Source organism: Bacillus rossius, chromosome 10 (assembly GCF_032445375.1).
Source record: "Bacillus rossius redtenbacheri isolate Brsri chromosome 10, Brsri_v3, whole genome shotgun sequence".
NCBI classification, from domain to species: domain Eukaryota; kingdom Metazoa; phylum Arthropoda; class Insecta; order Phasmatodea; family Bacillidae; genus Bacillus; species Bacillus rossius.
In genome coordinates, this window is record NC_086337.1 from 21,523,770 (window position 1) to 21,542,415 (window position 18,646).

The following is an 18,646-nucleotide window of genomic DNA, read 5'->3' on the forward strand; positions in this document are numbered from 1 at the left end:
CAGAAGTATGGTGGTGTATATCAAGTAAGAGTATGAAGATATAATATTAATTTTCCTTTAACGTAATAAACTGTTCTGCTACCATTTTGCACCAGCCATCCAATTCTGCTTAAGCTACAATTAACTAATTCTGTTGATGAGAAGTCTTTATGTTAAAAAAAGGATATGTATAATTCCAATGGTTACAAACAAGATATGTTAATATTTGAGGTTCAATCATAGCGAAAATTCACACATTTGGTTTCACCATTTGCTACTACTTTGATTTAATTAAACTTAATGTTTCACACCCGGCGATCCAGTTCTACTGTACACTAAGTTCAGTTTGTGGATAAATAAATTAAAGTTATTTTAACATTATATTCCTTTACTTGAATCCTATGTCATGAATTATACTGAATACTCATATCTTCTCAGAGCTGATCAACCACAAAGAACCGTTCGAATCAACCATAGATACATTAAGACTACTTATTGAAAGTGAAGAATAGTAAATCAGTTACCCTATCTAATGTAAAAGAGTACTAAAATAATGTATTGCTATACGGTGTTCGCTCAAGTTTATTGAATAAACGCCAGATGAAGTTTTTATTTTGTTGATTATTTTATAGTTCTGTTGTGTTATTGTTATTAACATGACTTTTGTGGTACAGTCTTACACACATTCAATAAAATACACACACGTAGTATATTATAATCCATTCAGAACATAGCCCTTTTCTCCATATGCAAGCACAATAATTGCGTACTTGTCCCAATGGATTTTGTAATGCTTTTTCAGTATTGCAGTGCTGACAATAAATTTCACTTTTTGTAATCTGAATTTCATTTTTTCAACATCAATAACAGTTCCCCAAGTCTTACGAAATTTATGTATTTGTTAGAACACCCTCTCCAAGCAAACAAACCAGTCTTTTCATCCAAAATATTTCTCTTCACTTTGACATTTGTACAGCGAAACTCCAGCAACTAATTTCTCAATGATTATCTGCAGTTTACATTGTTGTCTTCTTGCAAAGCCTTAAATAACTTGATTAATTTTAGGACCAATTCTTCTAGAGAATAAAGCTCACCGTTTTTCCTTAGTTTAATTTAATTCACATTATTTCCCTTTACCTTCTCTTTCATTCTGCCAAAATGTTTTATTGTTAACACTTAAACGCCTCTGACCACCAGACATCTGTGATGTAATCAGTCAGGAAGCAGCTGTTTGAATAATCCTCTCCCCTTTCTCTACATGCTCATCACATGTCCGCCCGGTTACAGTAGGGCTGCAGAGGTTTTTCTGCCTTTTGTTGACTTCTACTTACGGCCTTGACGCCAGAGAATTTGGTTACAAGTAGATCTAACCAGAGCAATTACTTGAATGCTATGAAAATAATTTGTGCCTGTAATTTCCAAGAAAAAGTTATGTGGTGCAACGTACCACTATTGTGAAAATTGATACCAAAAAGTCCTTCCAACAAAAAATACAAAAGGATTATAAATATGGCATTAAGCATGGCCACACGCTATTAAACTAATTGCATTGGTCAACAATTAGAGGTAAAAATATAATAAATTGACACTAATACCAACTGAGAATAAAATGTAATTTAAATTCAAGCAAAAAACAATTTTTAAGAGTAGTGTACTATTTTCATAAGACACACTACAACATGCCTACCGTTTTTACGGATTTTATCCATTTTCACGGATATTTGAAGCTTAAAACAGACTAACGGATAAACAGCGACATTCACGGATATTTACGACGCTTCGCGATATTTTCATATTTGAATTTTGTTCGTGTAAATATTTACATTCAACTAGCTATTTGAAGTTGTAAAACCATACAAGCGTCCAACAGTAAAGCAAACACTCACATTAGGTGTAGCGCCATTGAATTTCCAATCGTTTAACCACAAACCAAAAACATATAATCCCACATTTCGTTTCATGAAGTACAATATCAATGGTTTCGGGGAAAATATTTTTGGTTTGTTGAGTTAAACGCTAAGAAGTGTCATGGCGTCAGTAAACATTGGATTTTTTTGCCATTTCAATGTTTTAGTTGCGGCATTTGTTTACAAACTTCTTACGTGATTTTAGTAGTAGTTTTGGGCTTAGCTGATTGTGATGGAGAAAAAACGAAAGGCTTCGCCAGACAGGTCACTTTATAAACAGCGTTATCGTAAAGAATGGGAGCAAGAACTGAAATGGCTGAGGCGTGGCAAAACGGAATTTTCCGCAGTTTGTTCGACTTGCAACTCGGAACTGAACGTAACAAAGGGCTGCTTTAAGGATCTTCAGCGGCACGAAAATACACAAGTTCATGCGAAAAACCAAAGAGATGCTGATCAGAGTTGTTCTTTAATGAGTTTTGTAACCAAACCAAACAAAATAATTGATGTGGACCTGTTATGGGCAAATTTTGTTTGTGAAAACAATTTATCTGTGAAACTCAGTGATAAAATTCACGAAACTAGTCCCGAAAATGTTTCCAAATAGCGAAATTGCAAGAAACTTTCATTGTTCTCGCACTAAAACTAGCCAGATAATTATTCAATCTTTGGGTACATCAGCTGCAGATTATGATTCCTATGCAATGAAAACACAACTTTTCACACTGATGATTGATGAATCAACTGATGTTAGTCACTAGCCAGGTTGTAGTGTTAGCAAGGTTCTTAAGAGATTGTTGAAACTCATCTGTACAAAGTAATGGCTTTGAGTGGTGCTGCAACCGGAGAAAATCTCTTTGCTTTGGTGAGCTCCTCATTTGAAGAGGAAGTTATTCCCTGGAAAAATTGTTTAAGTATGTCATCTGATGAAGCAAAGGCGATGGTTGGAGAATTCAATTCAATGCTATTCAGGGTAAAGCAACAACAAGGCAATGTATGGTTCTTGTATTGCACATGCCACGTGGCTCACCTAGCAGCATCTCATGCCTGCAGTGAGCTACCAGACGTGTGTGAACAGTTATCTAAAGATGTCTATGTGCACTTCAAAACCTCAGGAAAGCAAAAATATGAATTCAAGGATATTCAGGAAATGTTGGAAATGGAGACACACAACATTCTTCAACCTTGTTTCACAAGATGGCTGGCTCTCCTACAGTGTGTGGAGCGCTTGTCAGAGCAGTGGCCTGCGCTGATAAAAGATGGTTAAAACTGCTCACAGATCATCAATGGAATCACCAATGTTAAATGTGCTGTTGCATTGCAGAATGAGAAAATCTGCAGGTCTGGCTTTCAAGCCCACTGACGAGATGCGGAAAAGAGCACAGAACATGAAAAAGTAGCTAGTTTATGTGAAATACATTTGTTTTTTAAACTTGTAAATAACTTCAGTTGTGTGGATGTATTTATAGTTTGTAAATAAGAAAAGCACCAAAGCCTATACTGAAGAGAAATTTTTTAAATTACTTTTCATTTTAATGTGATACCAACTATTAGTTTTGTAATGCAAGTGGAAAATCTTAATTTTTTACATTCATTTGATTTTTTTTTAAATTATGTTTTGGAATGCAATGTATATTTAAATTGACAGTGAAAAATAAATTATGTCAATTAAGGCTATATATTTTACAAGATTTTTAAATGCTGTAAAGAGGATTTAGAACATAATTTGGTGGCAGGCCTGCACTACTATAATCACGTAGGTTAGTAATTTGCACAGCTGCAGTACAATACATTTGATGAACATGGCTAGACTTCCATGCAAAATTATTATAAACACCACTCCCTGCCCCGGTACTCGTAGTAGGCGAGGCGCTATTGTCCCTGGAGCCACCCTGGCGCAAGGCAAGGCAGTGCCACTCGCGGCCAGCAAGTGCAAACTTATTAGATTCAATCATTAAAAAAATGTGAGCCTAGTGCATATTAGCATATAAGAAAAATTAATATTACCATGAAAATAGCGATAGTTGAAGCCTGTGCTGTGCGACTTGACTACACACATGCTGTGTTTTAATGCAAGCTTTTGCTATGGACAAATAACGGGTTTCTTAACATTTTTAATGTACATATCTCAAAGTTTTACAATCATAACATATATGAAATTTGCAATGCCATTAACCTTAGGTATGGGATAGTGGTCCAAATTTAATTGATTTTAGACAATATTCATTCTTATCCACACATATTGCACATAAATTTTTGCTGAAGAAGACATTGAAAATTACTGAAATATTATAAATCACAAAAATTTCATTTATACATATTTGAATGCTTTAATAGATGCTTTATCCACTCTAATTGCATACCACACACTAAATGACAACAATGTGGGAAAACATTTAGCAAGTTATTCAACTGCGAACATTAGTAAATAAAAAGTTGAAATTATTGTAAAAACAAAGATTACATTGCAATAGGAAGATTAACAATAGAAAGGTGAGCCCATAACGATGGCCTATAACTATGCATATTTTAAAAAGGACTGAAAACAGGATGTTGTGCTAATTTGGAATACACTATGCCAGGAAATTTTTTGCCTACTTTAAACATCCAAGTATTCTGTACCAAGTAAATACAAAATTTGTCTCTCTTCTCTTTTCGTATTTACAGCTTAAATGAACTCTACAATTTTATGTGTACTTGTTAGTGCATTACTCTTGTATATGTATATCTTACAAATTAAGCTTAATTTTAAAAAGCTAAGTTAGATAACTAAGGGCGCGGTTACACGGGAGTCTGAACTACTTCAGGTGAACATGTTCAGCTGTTGAGTGCGGTTACACACAGTCTGAACATGTTTCGTTCGAGGCCATTTCCCATTTAAATTAAACAGGTTGGCAAAGTAGTTCAGATCGACATATCTTCTACATTAGCCTCTGATTGGCTGTTTAGAATATAAACAGTCTTTTGCAGAAATTCAAGATGGAAAGTGTTTCTGGCACAAGTTCGAGTAATATTTTACCGAATGCAACAAAAAAATCAACAGATAATTATATATATATATATTTTTTAATTGATCCTGACCTTAATTTTCTTAAAACTGAGATAGGCACTCTCGCTCAAAAAATAATAATAAATAAGTTTAAAAATTGTACTGTGCATGTTTTTTGAATTCCCGATTTGTAAAAAAAAATATTGAGCAATATGAAAACACATTCCATTTCTGCTGATAATGCTGTATAAACAAGTGAGAAAATCCCGCGTTTTCTGGATACAATTACAAAATAGAGATCAACAACACAGTCATTCGTTGACAGTAGACAATCGGTTTTAGAGCTAAACACACTTTTCAGCAACTACCGTGTAACCGTACACTTTCGCGTTTGTAAACGTGTTTACTTAAACATGTTCACCTGAAGTAGTTCAGGGTCCCGTGTAACCGCGCCCTAAAACAGTTTAAGTACAAGGATTTACCTTTGTTAAAAGTGCTTTATCTCTCATAAAAAGGCACCAGGTTGGAAGTAAGAGGGGAAAAATAGCCAAGTGTCTCACTAGGAGAAGCAGTTTCAGTTTAAAGAAAAACAAATGCCAGCAGTTCATTACAATCTGTCCTGCAGAAATTTAAAACTTATTCCAAAGGTGATAAAATCAACAAGGCAAAAACACAAAGGACACTAAAGCAAGTAGGCATAGTATCCTTACTAATATTATAAATGCGAAAGTAACTCTGTCTGTCTGTCTGTCTGTTTGTTACCTTTTCCCGACTGAACGGCTGAATGGATAGTAATGAAATTTGGCAAGGAGATAGATTATATCCTGGGGATGGACATAGGCTATCTTTTGTCTAAAAAAATAAATTTTAAACGGGTTAAAAAAATATATCTTAATTTTATGTAATGTGTGTCATAGATATACAAACTGTTAGTGTCATTCCTCTATGTCTGCCGAGCAATAGCTTTCAAGCCATTATGTTACGTTTTTCTATTGTAAGGAACTAAGTAAAGAGTAAGAAAAAAATAAAGATCTTGACAGATTGTAGTGTCGCCATATTTGTTTCAATTTTCAATACCATTTTTGTATATTACAATTTAAATTGCAGAAAAAAATAATGTTTCATTAGACACATAAATAGTGAGTGTGTGTCATTTCTCTATGTCCACGAAAACTCGCCGCGTCAATTTTCTCCTTGGGGCGAACCCGTCCGCTTAGTTAAATAAACAGCTTTTATCGTTGAATGATTTCATGATTTATTTCATGAAAATCTGCTCTCATAAAAAAGTTAGTTTTATAGACATTCAATAGGTGTCTCGCTCTCTCTGAAGATCAATCTATGAATCGTTACAAATTTATTTCCTTTATTTTTGAGTTCGATTTGATACAATATGATTTCACTAAAAATCAATTTCTACCCATTCCTATTTTCATTTCCACATTACAAGTATCACTTCTTCCACGTGGAGGGACTCCACGCAATATTTTTGCATGCAATTAAAAACTATTTTTTAATGATGCCAAAGAAGTATAACTTCTCATGCGCGTACCTAAGTACACACACTCATTTTTTATATTTAATTTCTTCTATATATATTTTTTTCTCCCTACCTAGGGCACTCATAATTCTTTTAAATTTCACGTGTATGTTTTCAATGTCATTCGAGTTGTACAATTTTTTTTTTTTGTAAAATTGGTCATTATTTATACTTTGTTTCATTTTGGAAACATACGTATTTTAGGTATTATGACAAATAAAAAAAATAGTTTCACTAACATTCTTAGGTTTTTATTGTGTGGATAGTTTCAAGTTTAATATTATGTAGGTACATAAATTCTTAAACTTATAAATTTCTTCGAAATTTATTCATTCTATTTGTCAATATTGTTATTTTTTTTACAGTACCTACTTATTTGCAAGGAGTTTGGTTTAGTGTTTATAATTTATCTGCTGAGCGTCAAGAGTCTTAGGGCTGCTGAGACCGAAGACCAGAAATATTTATCAATTATGTAATATATTGTTGAAAATTTTGAATTTTACTATTTCAGGAAAGTTAATTTTTTTTATTAATAAGAATAGTTACGTGTAACTGCCATCTTCCTTTATTTCATATTAAACATTATGTTTGGTTGAGTGTGAGATAATTTTATTTATGTATGTTTTAACTTGATTTAATTTCTTATATATATATATATAGGAGTATAGAAATTAATAGAGATATCACTCACTGTACACACCACAAATCTTTGAATTAATAGAGATATCACTCCCTGTACACACCACAAATCTTTGAATTAAGTAAAAAAAAAAACATAGTCCAAAATGAAACAAAAAGTATAAATAACAACTAATTTGACAAAAAAAAATACAACTGGAATGAGTAAGTAGGTAAGAATATATATATATATATATATATATATATATATATATATATATATATATATATATATATATATATATATATATATATTCTTACTTACTTCTATTAAATTTCAGGCGGATGTTAACATTGTCATTCCAGTTGTATTTTTTTTTGTCAAATTAGTTGTTATTTATACTTTTTGTTTCATTTTGGACTATGTTTTTTTTTTTACTTAATTCAAAGATTTGTGGTGTGTACAGGGAGTGATATCTCTATTAATTTCTATACTCCTTTGGATAAGCGGAATATTGCCACCACAGTTTTACATACAAACAAATCCTACAAATGTTTTAAACATTATTACAAATAAAAAATAGTTTCACAAACATCCTTAGTTTTTTTTGGTGTGTATAGTTTGAAGTTTAATATTATGTATGTAAGTAAATTCTTAAACATACTGTTATTTATTAATTTATTTAGATAATTATTCATAGGTAGGTAATAAGCTTTCTATTTGTCAATATTGTTATTATGGTAGATAGGAGTACAGTAAATGCCTACATTCTTATATTCCTTTATATATCTTTCGATTTGGAGTGCTTCCGAGCCATTCGGGGTCCTCACCATCACCCCCCCCCCCCCCCCTCAGGTGGTTAAAGCCCCAAAATTTCGAAAGTTTAAAAAATGTTAAAAACCTATCTCTTTCGATTTTAAGTGTTTTCGATCTATTCAGGGTCCTCGAACCCCCCACCTCCCTCTGGGAACAAAGCCCCAAAATTTCGACAATTTCAGGAATTTCAAATATCTATTCTTTCGAGATGGAGTGTTCCAAACCATTCGAGGTCCTGAACATCCACTTTCCGCAAAAGTGGAAGCCCCAAAATTTCGAAATATAAGAATATATATAATTGGATGTTGGCATGTATGACATCGATAAACTCTTACACCGTTTGACCGATCTCCATGAAAGTTGGCTCATCGAAGTGTTTTTATTATGGAGAAGGTTTTTATACTAACCATTTTTTTTTTGTAACTCGCCGCTAGATGGCGCTGTAGCGCATCAACTTCTAAACCTTTCAACCGATCGCCATGGGTAAACAGAAAACCATAGGTCAGAGATATACAAACAGTAATTATGTGTCATTTCTTAATGTCCACCACACTGGACATATCGCTATCCATTTTGCTGTAACTCGCGGACAATATATCACCCGGTGTTCAGCCCGGGCAAAGGCAGGTACTGCAGCTAGTTGTATGAATAAATGCTTGTGTAAAAGCAACAAAGGTATTTTTTCTTTGCGACGAGAGACTACATTTTTTAGCCCACGGAAAAAAGGTAAATTCCTGACCTGGCACAGTTACTACAAAATGAGGGTGGGTGTGCCATCTAGATGGTCGCTGTGAACAGACACTTATTAAGCCTTATTAGTGTGCTGACATACAGCGAAACCCCTTATTTACGTTACCGTTATTTACGTTTTCCCGTTATTTGCACTATATTCTTCAGGTCCCGTTTGGTTCCCATATAGTCCAATACAATACTTTCCCGCGAATTACGTCTCAAAAATCGAATCAATCCCGCTATTTACGTCACGTAACAACCATAAACAACCAGAAAATACCGTGGAGCTAGTAGGCAATGAACATTTTAAATAGCAAAATATACATATTTTATAACATGAAAAGTTGCTTTTATTTCTAAACATGTAATAATTTAAGCCTAGGCGTGTAAAAGTACGAGTAATTATAGCAGGAGACAATCTAAAATGCACGAGGGAAAAACGTAAACTCATGAATGTACAAACATGGCTGCTTGTAAGTTCTGATACTGTATTTATGTCACAACTTAGCCGAAATACTGGTACGAGACATAAACTTCACAAGATAAAATGAGCGGTGTCTTGGTAACTGTTTTATACGTCTTTTATAATTTGGGAAGTATTGTACAGTTGACGCCATATTTTTTAAACTAACCATTTATTTCTGGGGATCGTAAATAATTAATTATTGGTACCAAGACATCATGATAATATAAACATAAACTTGAACATGTCACGGCAGCGAGAAAACTGGTGCGTATACCAATAAACTGGTATTAGAACTGGATAAAATTGGTACACGGGAGGTGGAGCTTATATTTTTTTCCGCTAAGCTCGCATCTATTGGTTGGCGGCTGATGGCGTCATGAGTCTGGGCGGAGCATAGAGTGCGCATGCGCCGCCGCGTCGTTACAGCAGCTGACCGAGTACAATGACCTTTCTCCGCGTTTGGCGCGCTATTGACGGTAAACATTCATCAATTTGCGGCCTTTTCTTAAAAATTTTTTTACTGTGAGCAATGTGTATGTAGCCCGTATTTGTTATAAACCCTGCCGGTTGCAACTGTATTTATAATTTGGAGAGGCAAATAATCTCCTTGAACAGCCAAAAAAGCAAGCAGAAGAAAATTTCAAATTTATTTTTTAGGAAGTAATCAGAAAAACATTTTGGCTTTCATTCTTTTTTTATTTTTGTCAAATGTGGTAAATTAATAATTGATTAAATACTAAAGTAAAATTTGTTGTTAGTGTGTTTGTACCTGCATTGTAGTATGTGCTATTAAACAAAAGGAAAAAAATTCTAAATAAGGTAAACTGTACTCCTTTTTATACTTTTCCCTTTATTTACACTTTCCCGCTTTTTACACTTTTTTACTTTGTCCCCATGAAAAGTGCAAATAAGGGGTTTTGCTGTATAATCTGCTTTTAAGAACTGGTTACTTTCCAGGATAGGGTGGAACAAATTTTGATTTAGAAATTCAAGGGCATTTCAAGGTATCCAGGACCAAAACTATCTTTACGAGGTTCAGTAGACGAAAGAAAAGTGATGGAAAAAATTCAATTTATAAACATTAAGTAAGGAATATAATAAGACAGACTAATTTGTTTTGCATATTTAAGAACATCTTCACGCAGCATCTAAATAAACTGCAATAACAAAACATTATTGCTTGTTGGCAGAAAAAATTAGGAAGTCTGTAATTATGTGCTGTTTTGTTGGAATTTACAAAAATTCATAATCTGGTAAATTTGTACCTACATATTTATACTAACACAATTGATAAAAATATACAGTTGTGAAAACAGTGTTATGCATACACAAGTATGTTTCGAATACATATACTTTAAACTTTAATAAAGAAAAGCACACTATGCATGTATCCATGTCTGAATTATTGCGTATTATGGAAACGTTGCCTAACATAAAATGTTGATTGAGTAAAGTATTTATTCACTCTACGAATAGAAATAACATAAGAAAACAATAACATTCAAGGAATCAAGCAAAATTCAAGCACAGTTCCCAATTTTTTGAAGACGAATTAAATTCATAGGCAATTCGCACTTTTATACTCTTGAGTTAGATGTCGCCCCCCTTCCCCACCAACTTCTACCAGGATGTCTACAAACACCCAATGAAACTATTTTAGAGTTTTTCAGGGTCTATCCACATTATTTAAATGGAGAGCTTGATGTACTATCATTTCCTAGTGAAGCATCAAAAAACATAATTCAGATTAGCTCAAGGCTGCTGTTTATTTAACACCAAATAAGACAAACAAATATTTTATACTAGAAAACACAACAATCTTTATTTTCTTGCCATGATAAATGATTTAGTCAGTTGGTTAGCTCTGTTGTCAATGGCATTAAATGTACCACCAGAAAGAGTTTATTTCTTGTCTTGGAACCTAACTAAATGGGCCACGTTTATTGACAGGAAGTATCTTTACTCCCCCCCCCCCCCCCCAAACAGTATTTTGACAGAGAAAAAGATATGCATACACAGAAATTATTTTTACTGTAATATATTAAGTGCAGGTGAATGAAGTGAGGACATCAATGTAAAAATTTAAATGCTATGAATGTTCAAGTATATTTACACGATTTTGATTTGTTTTATGTTTAAGTCTACTCAGTTTTTTTATGTGCGATTACAGGCCATCCTATATTTTTTGAGAGCTGTCTTTTAGAATACAAATCTCGGCCTCTATTCAGATATTATGAAACTGATTTTCAAGACTTAACAGTAATGAAGCAGAAAAGTCTCTTTCCAGAGAAATACCTCTTCAGAGAGAGAATTAGTGTACAGTAAAAAGTAGCACAAAGTAGCACAACAAACAGGTACGTATTGTTTAGTGCCAAAGTATGTATATTTTACAGTCAAACCTCTATCGAATCGCATGTATCGATTGTCCATGTTTAACGTAAACTTTCTACAGTCCCGGCAAAATTGCCATACAACTATGGTTAAAAAAGTCCGCTTGTACCAATGTTCGAATTATCGTTTTGTCCGCATTGATCGTACAAAATATGTGGTCCTGTCACTATAAATTATAATAGATGATCGTTTAACCATAAAGATTTTGCAGAAATAACCATTTCTTAGAAAGAAACCGTCATAAAAACAGTAACGATAGTATATAGAAATAGTAAAAATCACCTTAAATCTGCAGCCATTTTATAATAGCAACGAGTGAACTATCAACAAACAGTAGATGGCTAACATTGCTGCCATATTTCCGTGAAATCGACTCGTTACGAAACGTTGCCACACTATCGACTTGTATTTATGTACGAAACTTTTTCAAGTCGGCTAAAATGGTAACGTAAAAAACAAAACATTTTATACCGTACGTATATAAAATCAATTCAAGAATAAACATGTCCCTTATTATGATTGAGCATTAACACACAATATATTTGCTCAAATAAAAAAATACTGTGGGTACTTTAAGTGTAGATAAGATTAGCTAGTAGGCCTAAAAACATTGTGAAAAACGTAACGTTTATAGTAGTGGTGCACCGATGCGGATACCAATGAATCGAAATCGGCGATTATGGGTACTTACCGATTAATCGTAATCGGCGAATATCTTAACGATTACTTTGCCGATTATTTACGTCACGGCGTAATTAAGTAGGTTTTTACAGTGTAATATTTTGTTACACATTTTAGGACGAAATATGGTAATATTTGTATATATTACAAAATTCATCTAACTACGTCATATCATAATTACAGATATTTCGTTAAGTTTAATAAATCTCATTGCCTCGAACAATAAAACAATACATTTTTCCTACATGTTTATTTACGTTTCGTCTTTTGTTTAGTGGCCTTGTACATGAACTATAGCCAGAGACGTAAAATAGATGGCACGCAATCAAAATACCACAAACAGTTGCAGTGGATTCTATGACAATCGATCTTTTCGAGTCGTAGTAGCGGTTCAAAATCGTGGTCCCGATACCTAGTTTTTATCACTGCGTTTTACAAACTCGTTATATGCGTCTTTGGTAACATTATCCGTTTGTTATTTGTGTGATGTGAAGAGTGAAAAAGTATTTATAATTTTATATATTCAGTCAACATAAATAAAATCACATGTGCTAGAATTCGTTTTTAGTCATTTTTATATACAGTCAAACCTCTATCTATCGAACTCGCATGTATTGATTGTCCGTGTTTATCGTATACTTTCTACGGTCCCGGCAAAATTGCCATACAACCACAGAATAAACAACCAATTGTTTATTCTGTGATACAACTAAGGTTAAAAAAGTCCGCTTGTACCGATGTTCGAATTATCGTTTTGTCCGCATTGATCGTACAAAATATGTGGTCCCGTCACTATAAATTATAAAAGATGATCGTTTAACCATAAAGATTTTACAGAAATAACCATTTCTTAGAAAGAAACCGTCATAAAAACAGTAACGATAGTATACAGTAGTAAAAATCACCTTAAATCTGCAGCCAAGTAATGGAGCACGTAAATATGAAGAAAAAACAAATGAACAACAACTTACGAAGAAATATGGATGAAGTAACATAACTACAGTACAGACCCAATTGTTATCCTAAGATAATTACCATAAAAAGAACTAAAGATTCGTCAATACCATAATTACTACAGAAGCACGATAGCTACCACATTTGCACTACATTTACCGTAACAACCGAGATGTATATTTACCGTGACAGTAATGTATTTATTTATAACATATTAAAATTAAAGAACATTATTGAAAAAAAAGGATGTTAAATTTTTATATGTACGTTTGGCACATGTTGCGAAGAAATAATGCGATCTGAAAGAATGCAGTACTACTACGAAAAGTGAAAAGGGTACTCGTGGATATTTAGGTTATGGCAGTCTCTCTCGTTTTTCAGTAATATAGGCCGAAAATTAACAAGCGTATCGGAAGTCGGCAGAAATGCCTATTCAACTAAATGTGTATTGGCATAATCGGCTTCTTCAGTACAGCTCTACATTATTGATGACATGAGTAAACAATTTCAGCCTTCAGGATATTGAAAAAGACTAATTTCCATGTAGATTTATTGTGCGTATGTTTTTTTTTTGCAAGTGTAAATTGAATTAAGTAAAATACTTCCATTTTTATTTATTTTTCAACTGATTTAACTTTAATGACAAGTAACTGATATATTTCTGACACTAATTTTGAGGTTGAAATATTATTTTTTAAAAATTCTTAGAGTGAAGTCCACATCTATTGAATGTCCGCATCTACTGAATTTTTTTGTTGGTCCCCTGAAAAATGATAGATAGAGGTTTGACTGTAATTATAGTGAGATGGCGAGTAGGGAGAAAAAAAGTGGTGTGGAAACATTTTTATATAAACTCAAGTGAAAAAAATAAAACAGCATGTTTACATTGTTAAACGGTAATTTCTTGATGCAACCTTATGTGATAGTCGATAATAATGCTAGTTTTCCGCAACAAAAACTTACCCATTGTAATTTACAATTATTAGACTGTAGTTCAAGTTGTTTACAATAACAAATATAAATATCATAAGTTAATTTAATTTACACTTTGCAGCGACTTAATAGTGTATTTTATATATTTTTATACTGTTATTATAACTGTATTCTCAATTTTACCTTATCTTGTTATTAAATTCACATGGGAATAAAAATTTTTGTGTGCATTATTACACTTAAAAAAATTTCGTCATTATAATCGGTAACTGAATCGGTATCTGCCGATTATTGCTCTCATAATCGGTAATTGAATCGGTAATCGGTAAAGTCATATCGGTGCACCACTAGTTTATAGTCGGCAATGAACATTTTAAATCACAAAATAAACATATCTTATAACATGAAAAGTTGCTTTTATTTCTAAACATGCAATACCATAATTTAAGTCTAGGCATGGACAAGTCCGAGTAATCATAGCAGGAGACAGTCTGAAATGCACGAGGGAAAAACGTAAACTCAGGAATGAATAAACGTAAGGGAAATGTCGGGAATATTAGACGTGGCTGTTTTTAAGTTACTGTATTTATGTCACAACTTAGCCGAAATACTAGTACGAGACATAAGCTTCACAAGATAAAATGAGCGGAGTCTTGGTAACTGTTTTATAGGTATTTTATAATTTCGGAAGTACGGTATTGTACAGTTGACGCATATTTTTTAAACTAACAATTTATTTCTGGGGATCGTAAATAATTATTGGTATCAAGACATCAAGATGAACGTAAACTTGAACATGTCACGGCAGCGAGAAAACTGGTGCGTATACCAATAAACTGGTATTATAACTGGACAAAACTGGTACACGGGAGGTGGAGCTTATATTTTTTTCCGCTAGGCTCGCATCTATTGGCTGGCTGCTGATGGAAGGTCACGAGTCTGGGCGGAGCGTTGAGTTGGTTATACTGCGCATGCGCAGCTTAGAGAACAGAGAGAGCCAGCCGGCAGCTACGCCACGCAGTTACAACAGCTGATAGAGTACAATGACCTCCTCCGCACATGGCGCACTATTGACAGTAAATTTCCATTAATTTGCGGCCTTTTTGTTTATTTTTTTTACTGTGGCGCAATACGTATGTGTAATGTAGCCCGTATTTGTTCTGAACGCTGCATGATGTGACTGTATTTTAATTAGCTTTAACGTATTTCTTACAATTTTTCATATCTTTAAACTTTTTTTTTTTGAAAATTTGTACGTACGACCGAGGTGTACATACAAACTGGGGGCCGTACGAGCGAGGTTTTACTGTCGTTGAGAACACTTGATGGATGAATTAGGATTATTGAAGAAATTGAAATTGAATTGTAGGTCTATTGTGCATAGGCTATGTTTTTTAAAGTGTAAATTGAATTAAGTAAAATGCTTCCATTTTTTTTTTAATTGATTAAACTTTAATGACAAATAACTGATATATTTCTGACAATAATTTTGAGGTTGAAATATTTTTTTTCAAAATCTAAGAGTGAAGTCCACATCTATTGAATGTACGCATCTACTGAATTTTTTTGTTGGTCCCCTGAAAAATGATAGAGGTTTGACTGTACTTTAGATGCAATTATTGGAGTTTCTACCTAAATCTGTGATTGCTAGAGAAATCTGGCATGATGTAACTGAAGTGATAACGAATAGAGGTAGTAAGTTTAAAATAGGAATAATTCAAATAAATGTTTTCTCAAATCCCAATCTAGCACAAATTAGCAACACGCTGCTAGAAATTAAAGTTTCGTTATTTATGGACAGCATTACTGTTATTTCATGACTTTTTCGCAACTGCAACTAATCCCATAAAGTAGGGCCCGTGACTGGTTGGCATTGTCCTGGCTGCATACAAAATCTCATGTCAAAGTGCCAAACCCAGCCCACAGAATATCTTATTGTAATACAATAATGATAGTGGTGTAGTGTTTCACATATTGTGTATGCAGTGTGAATTTCAATAGCAAATAATGAGCACACACAAATCCAGATACTTGAAATAACGTTTAAATTATTAAAGATATAACAATAAAGAAAATGAATCTGTAAGTTGTTAAATATTACCAGTTTTAATTAAAAGAAAATAATTTTATATGCTTGCTAATATTTCAAGATTTGTGTGAACGTTGGTAGTATTGTATGAATAGACACTAAACAACACTTTCAATAACAGTAAATGTTTGGAACTCTTGCTACTGCAGCTCCTCTGGGATACTGAAAAAAGCTATTATTTTGGTACAATTTCACCAAGACAATATTGCAGAACAGGGTCCAGGGCATCGTCAAGAGACATGTCCAAAATTTCCAGCCTGCCATGATGGAATCGCCAGACGCGGAAGTTCACAGCAATTCGTTGTACACCATACGTATGACGTGATAAAGTGCAGACATCTTAAAAGTCTTAATTATACTGAAGAACACTAAACAATCCCGTGGTCGTCGCGAGGTTTTCTCGACTCCTGTGTGGGGTCCCGTAGGAGTCAGAACCACCCCACAAACAGAAGACGTCTCACCCGATGTATAATTTGTAAGCAACTTTTTTTTTTTAAGATTCCTCCAATTGTATTATTGCCATAAACAGTAGAAATTACCTGCCAATAAATGTTCATCATCACTCATAATGAAGGGTAGCCTGCTCTAACACTTGGCTAACTTAAGAAACATCATGTAAATAAACATGTTGAATGGTTACACTTTAGTGAACAGTTCGTAAGTTTCGTTACTTTTCCATGACTTGCAGACATCCTGTTATTTCAACAATATATGCTAGCACCTGAAATAATTTAAGACAACAGAAGTAAAAACACTGATTACCCAGCAAAAATGTGGAAAGACGAACATTAGCAAGGTAGTAAGAAGGCAAGAAGTAAAAAAATAATCCATTTACCTTGGTCTGTTATCGCTGGTATTTTTTCCCCTTCTTCCTTCTTTTCATCTCCTTTGCTCGTAGACAACTTCCTCTCATGGCGCTTCTTTTCTTCTACCTTCTTTGCAACGGGAGTCTTGGTTTCACTCTTCTTTGGCGGGCCAGTGGAATCTCCTTTGGCACGTTCCACGGATATCATCCTGCCATGCAGCTCTGTCCTATGAAGATGCTGAATACACTTTGTTGCATCCTCGCTGGTTGCCATGGTGACATAGCCGTAGCAACGGGCGCCTGGTGTTCGTGCATTTGTCACCACTTTGGCACCAATCACCTGCATGCATAGAAACAGTAAAAATAAACAAACTTCATAATACTGCTTACAAGTGATTTCAAACACCAACTTTGAAGCACAACAAAATCTACATGCACCACATTTTGAATTTCCTAGACCCCTGAAAATCTTTTATTTCGACTATGAGAAAACAAAAGTTTTCTTAGTGAAAAAAACATTTAAAAAATTCATTTTTAATTACAGGAAAAAATAGTAATTCATAAAATAATGAATTTTTTAAAACCGCCCTTTTTATCATTTAAATATAAGAAATTAATGTATTTTCAACCATTAATAAGCTTTAGTTCCCATGCTATAAATTTGATTACAGATTATATACGTAAAACCAGAATAAATTATGCAGTGAATACCAAACATAACCTTATTTGTCATGTTCCTATTTTGTTGAAATACATTAAACAAAATTTAAACCACTTGTTAGAAAGAAGTAAAGCCATTATAAACTGCTACAGCCTGCAATTATATTTAAATATGCTTTAACGAAAAATTAAATGAATAAAATTTTGATCTGAAAATTGTTGCAACTAACAAGGGGCAAGTGTGAGTCAGGACTTGGAGATTTGGCTTAAAATGTGAGAGAAGCAGGTACCTGCCCCTTTCAAAGTCCTAGAATATCTCACCTAAGTGGAACCTAGGAAGCAACTAAAAGCTCTATTACAAAGATTTTTTGAAGACAATGATATTGTTCATGAATTTTCAAGTCAGTGGCATGGCGCAGTGGTCAAGCGCATTGTCTTGAAATCCGCTGGCTCGGGTTCGATACCCACTGCTATCATTGTTTCTCATTTCCTTTTTGTATTTCTTGCAATATTGAACTATTAATTACAGAATTAAAATACTACATTAAAACAGGAATTGTTTAATTACACACTTTTGAAATGTATTTACTGTAGAGGGTATTTTGTGATTCTAACTTTTGTCCTTCAATAGCAACATTTATCAACCTTTTTGTTGATGTATCTGCATTTGATCCTATGCCCCTGAAGGGCTACAACAGCGAGAATTATCATCAAAGGGACGATGCAATTAAAATACATTCGATCATACTTCATTATTTCAGTGCTCCTGTTTTCACCCTATGATTCAGTATGATTGGTTTGCATCAAAATTGACAGAGGAAAGACCTTCATTTAAAAACTTAAATTAACTACACTTTCCATTGAATTGTATTTCGGAAAAATTTTGTTTCAAAAGTGTTTTGGTGAAATGTGATAAAACAATGTAATTTTTCTGCAGAAATACACAAAAAATATAAACGAAGGTATAACTAGTCAACTTTTTTATTAACTTAATGTCTAATACCACAGTAAGTTACACAATATTTATTAATGGTGAATATGGCTGTCAATTGGACCAGGAATGGACTATAGAACACTGGGTGGTGTCTTGA

General features: G+C 33.5%; 1 protein-coding gene across 7 annotated transcripts in view; it reads right to left on the minus strand.

Annotated features, from left to right (window-relative positions):
• LOC134535833 (scaffold attachment factor B2-like) overlaps positions 1-18,646 on the minus strand; it is a 118,169-nt gene that overhangs the window by 56,406 nt on the left and 43,117 nt on the right. For all 7 annotated transcript variants that reach the window (XM_063375154.1, XM_063375152.1, XM_063375150.1 and 4 more), the window contains one exon: positions 16,926-17,235. In XM_063375154.1, the coding sequence (XP_063231224.1) occupies positions 16,926-17,235 (310 nt within the window). The remainder of the gene's footprint in view (positions 1-16,925; positions 17,236-18,646) is intronic.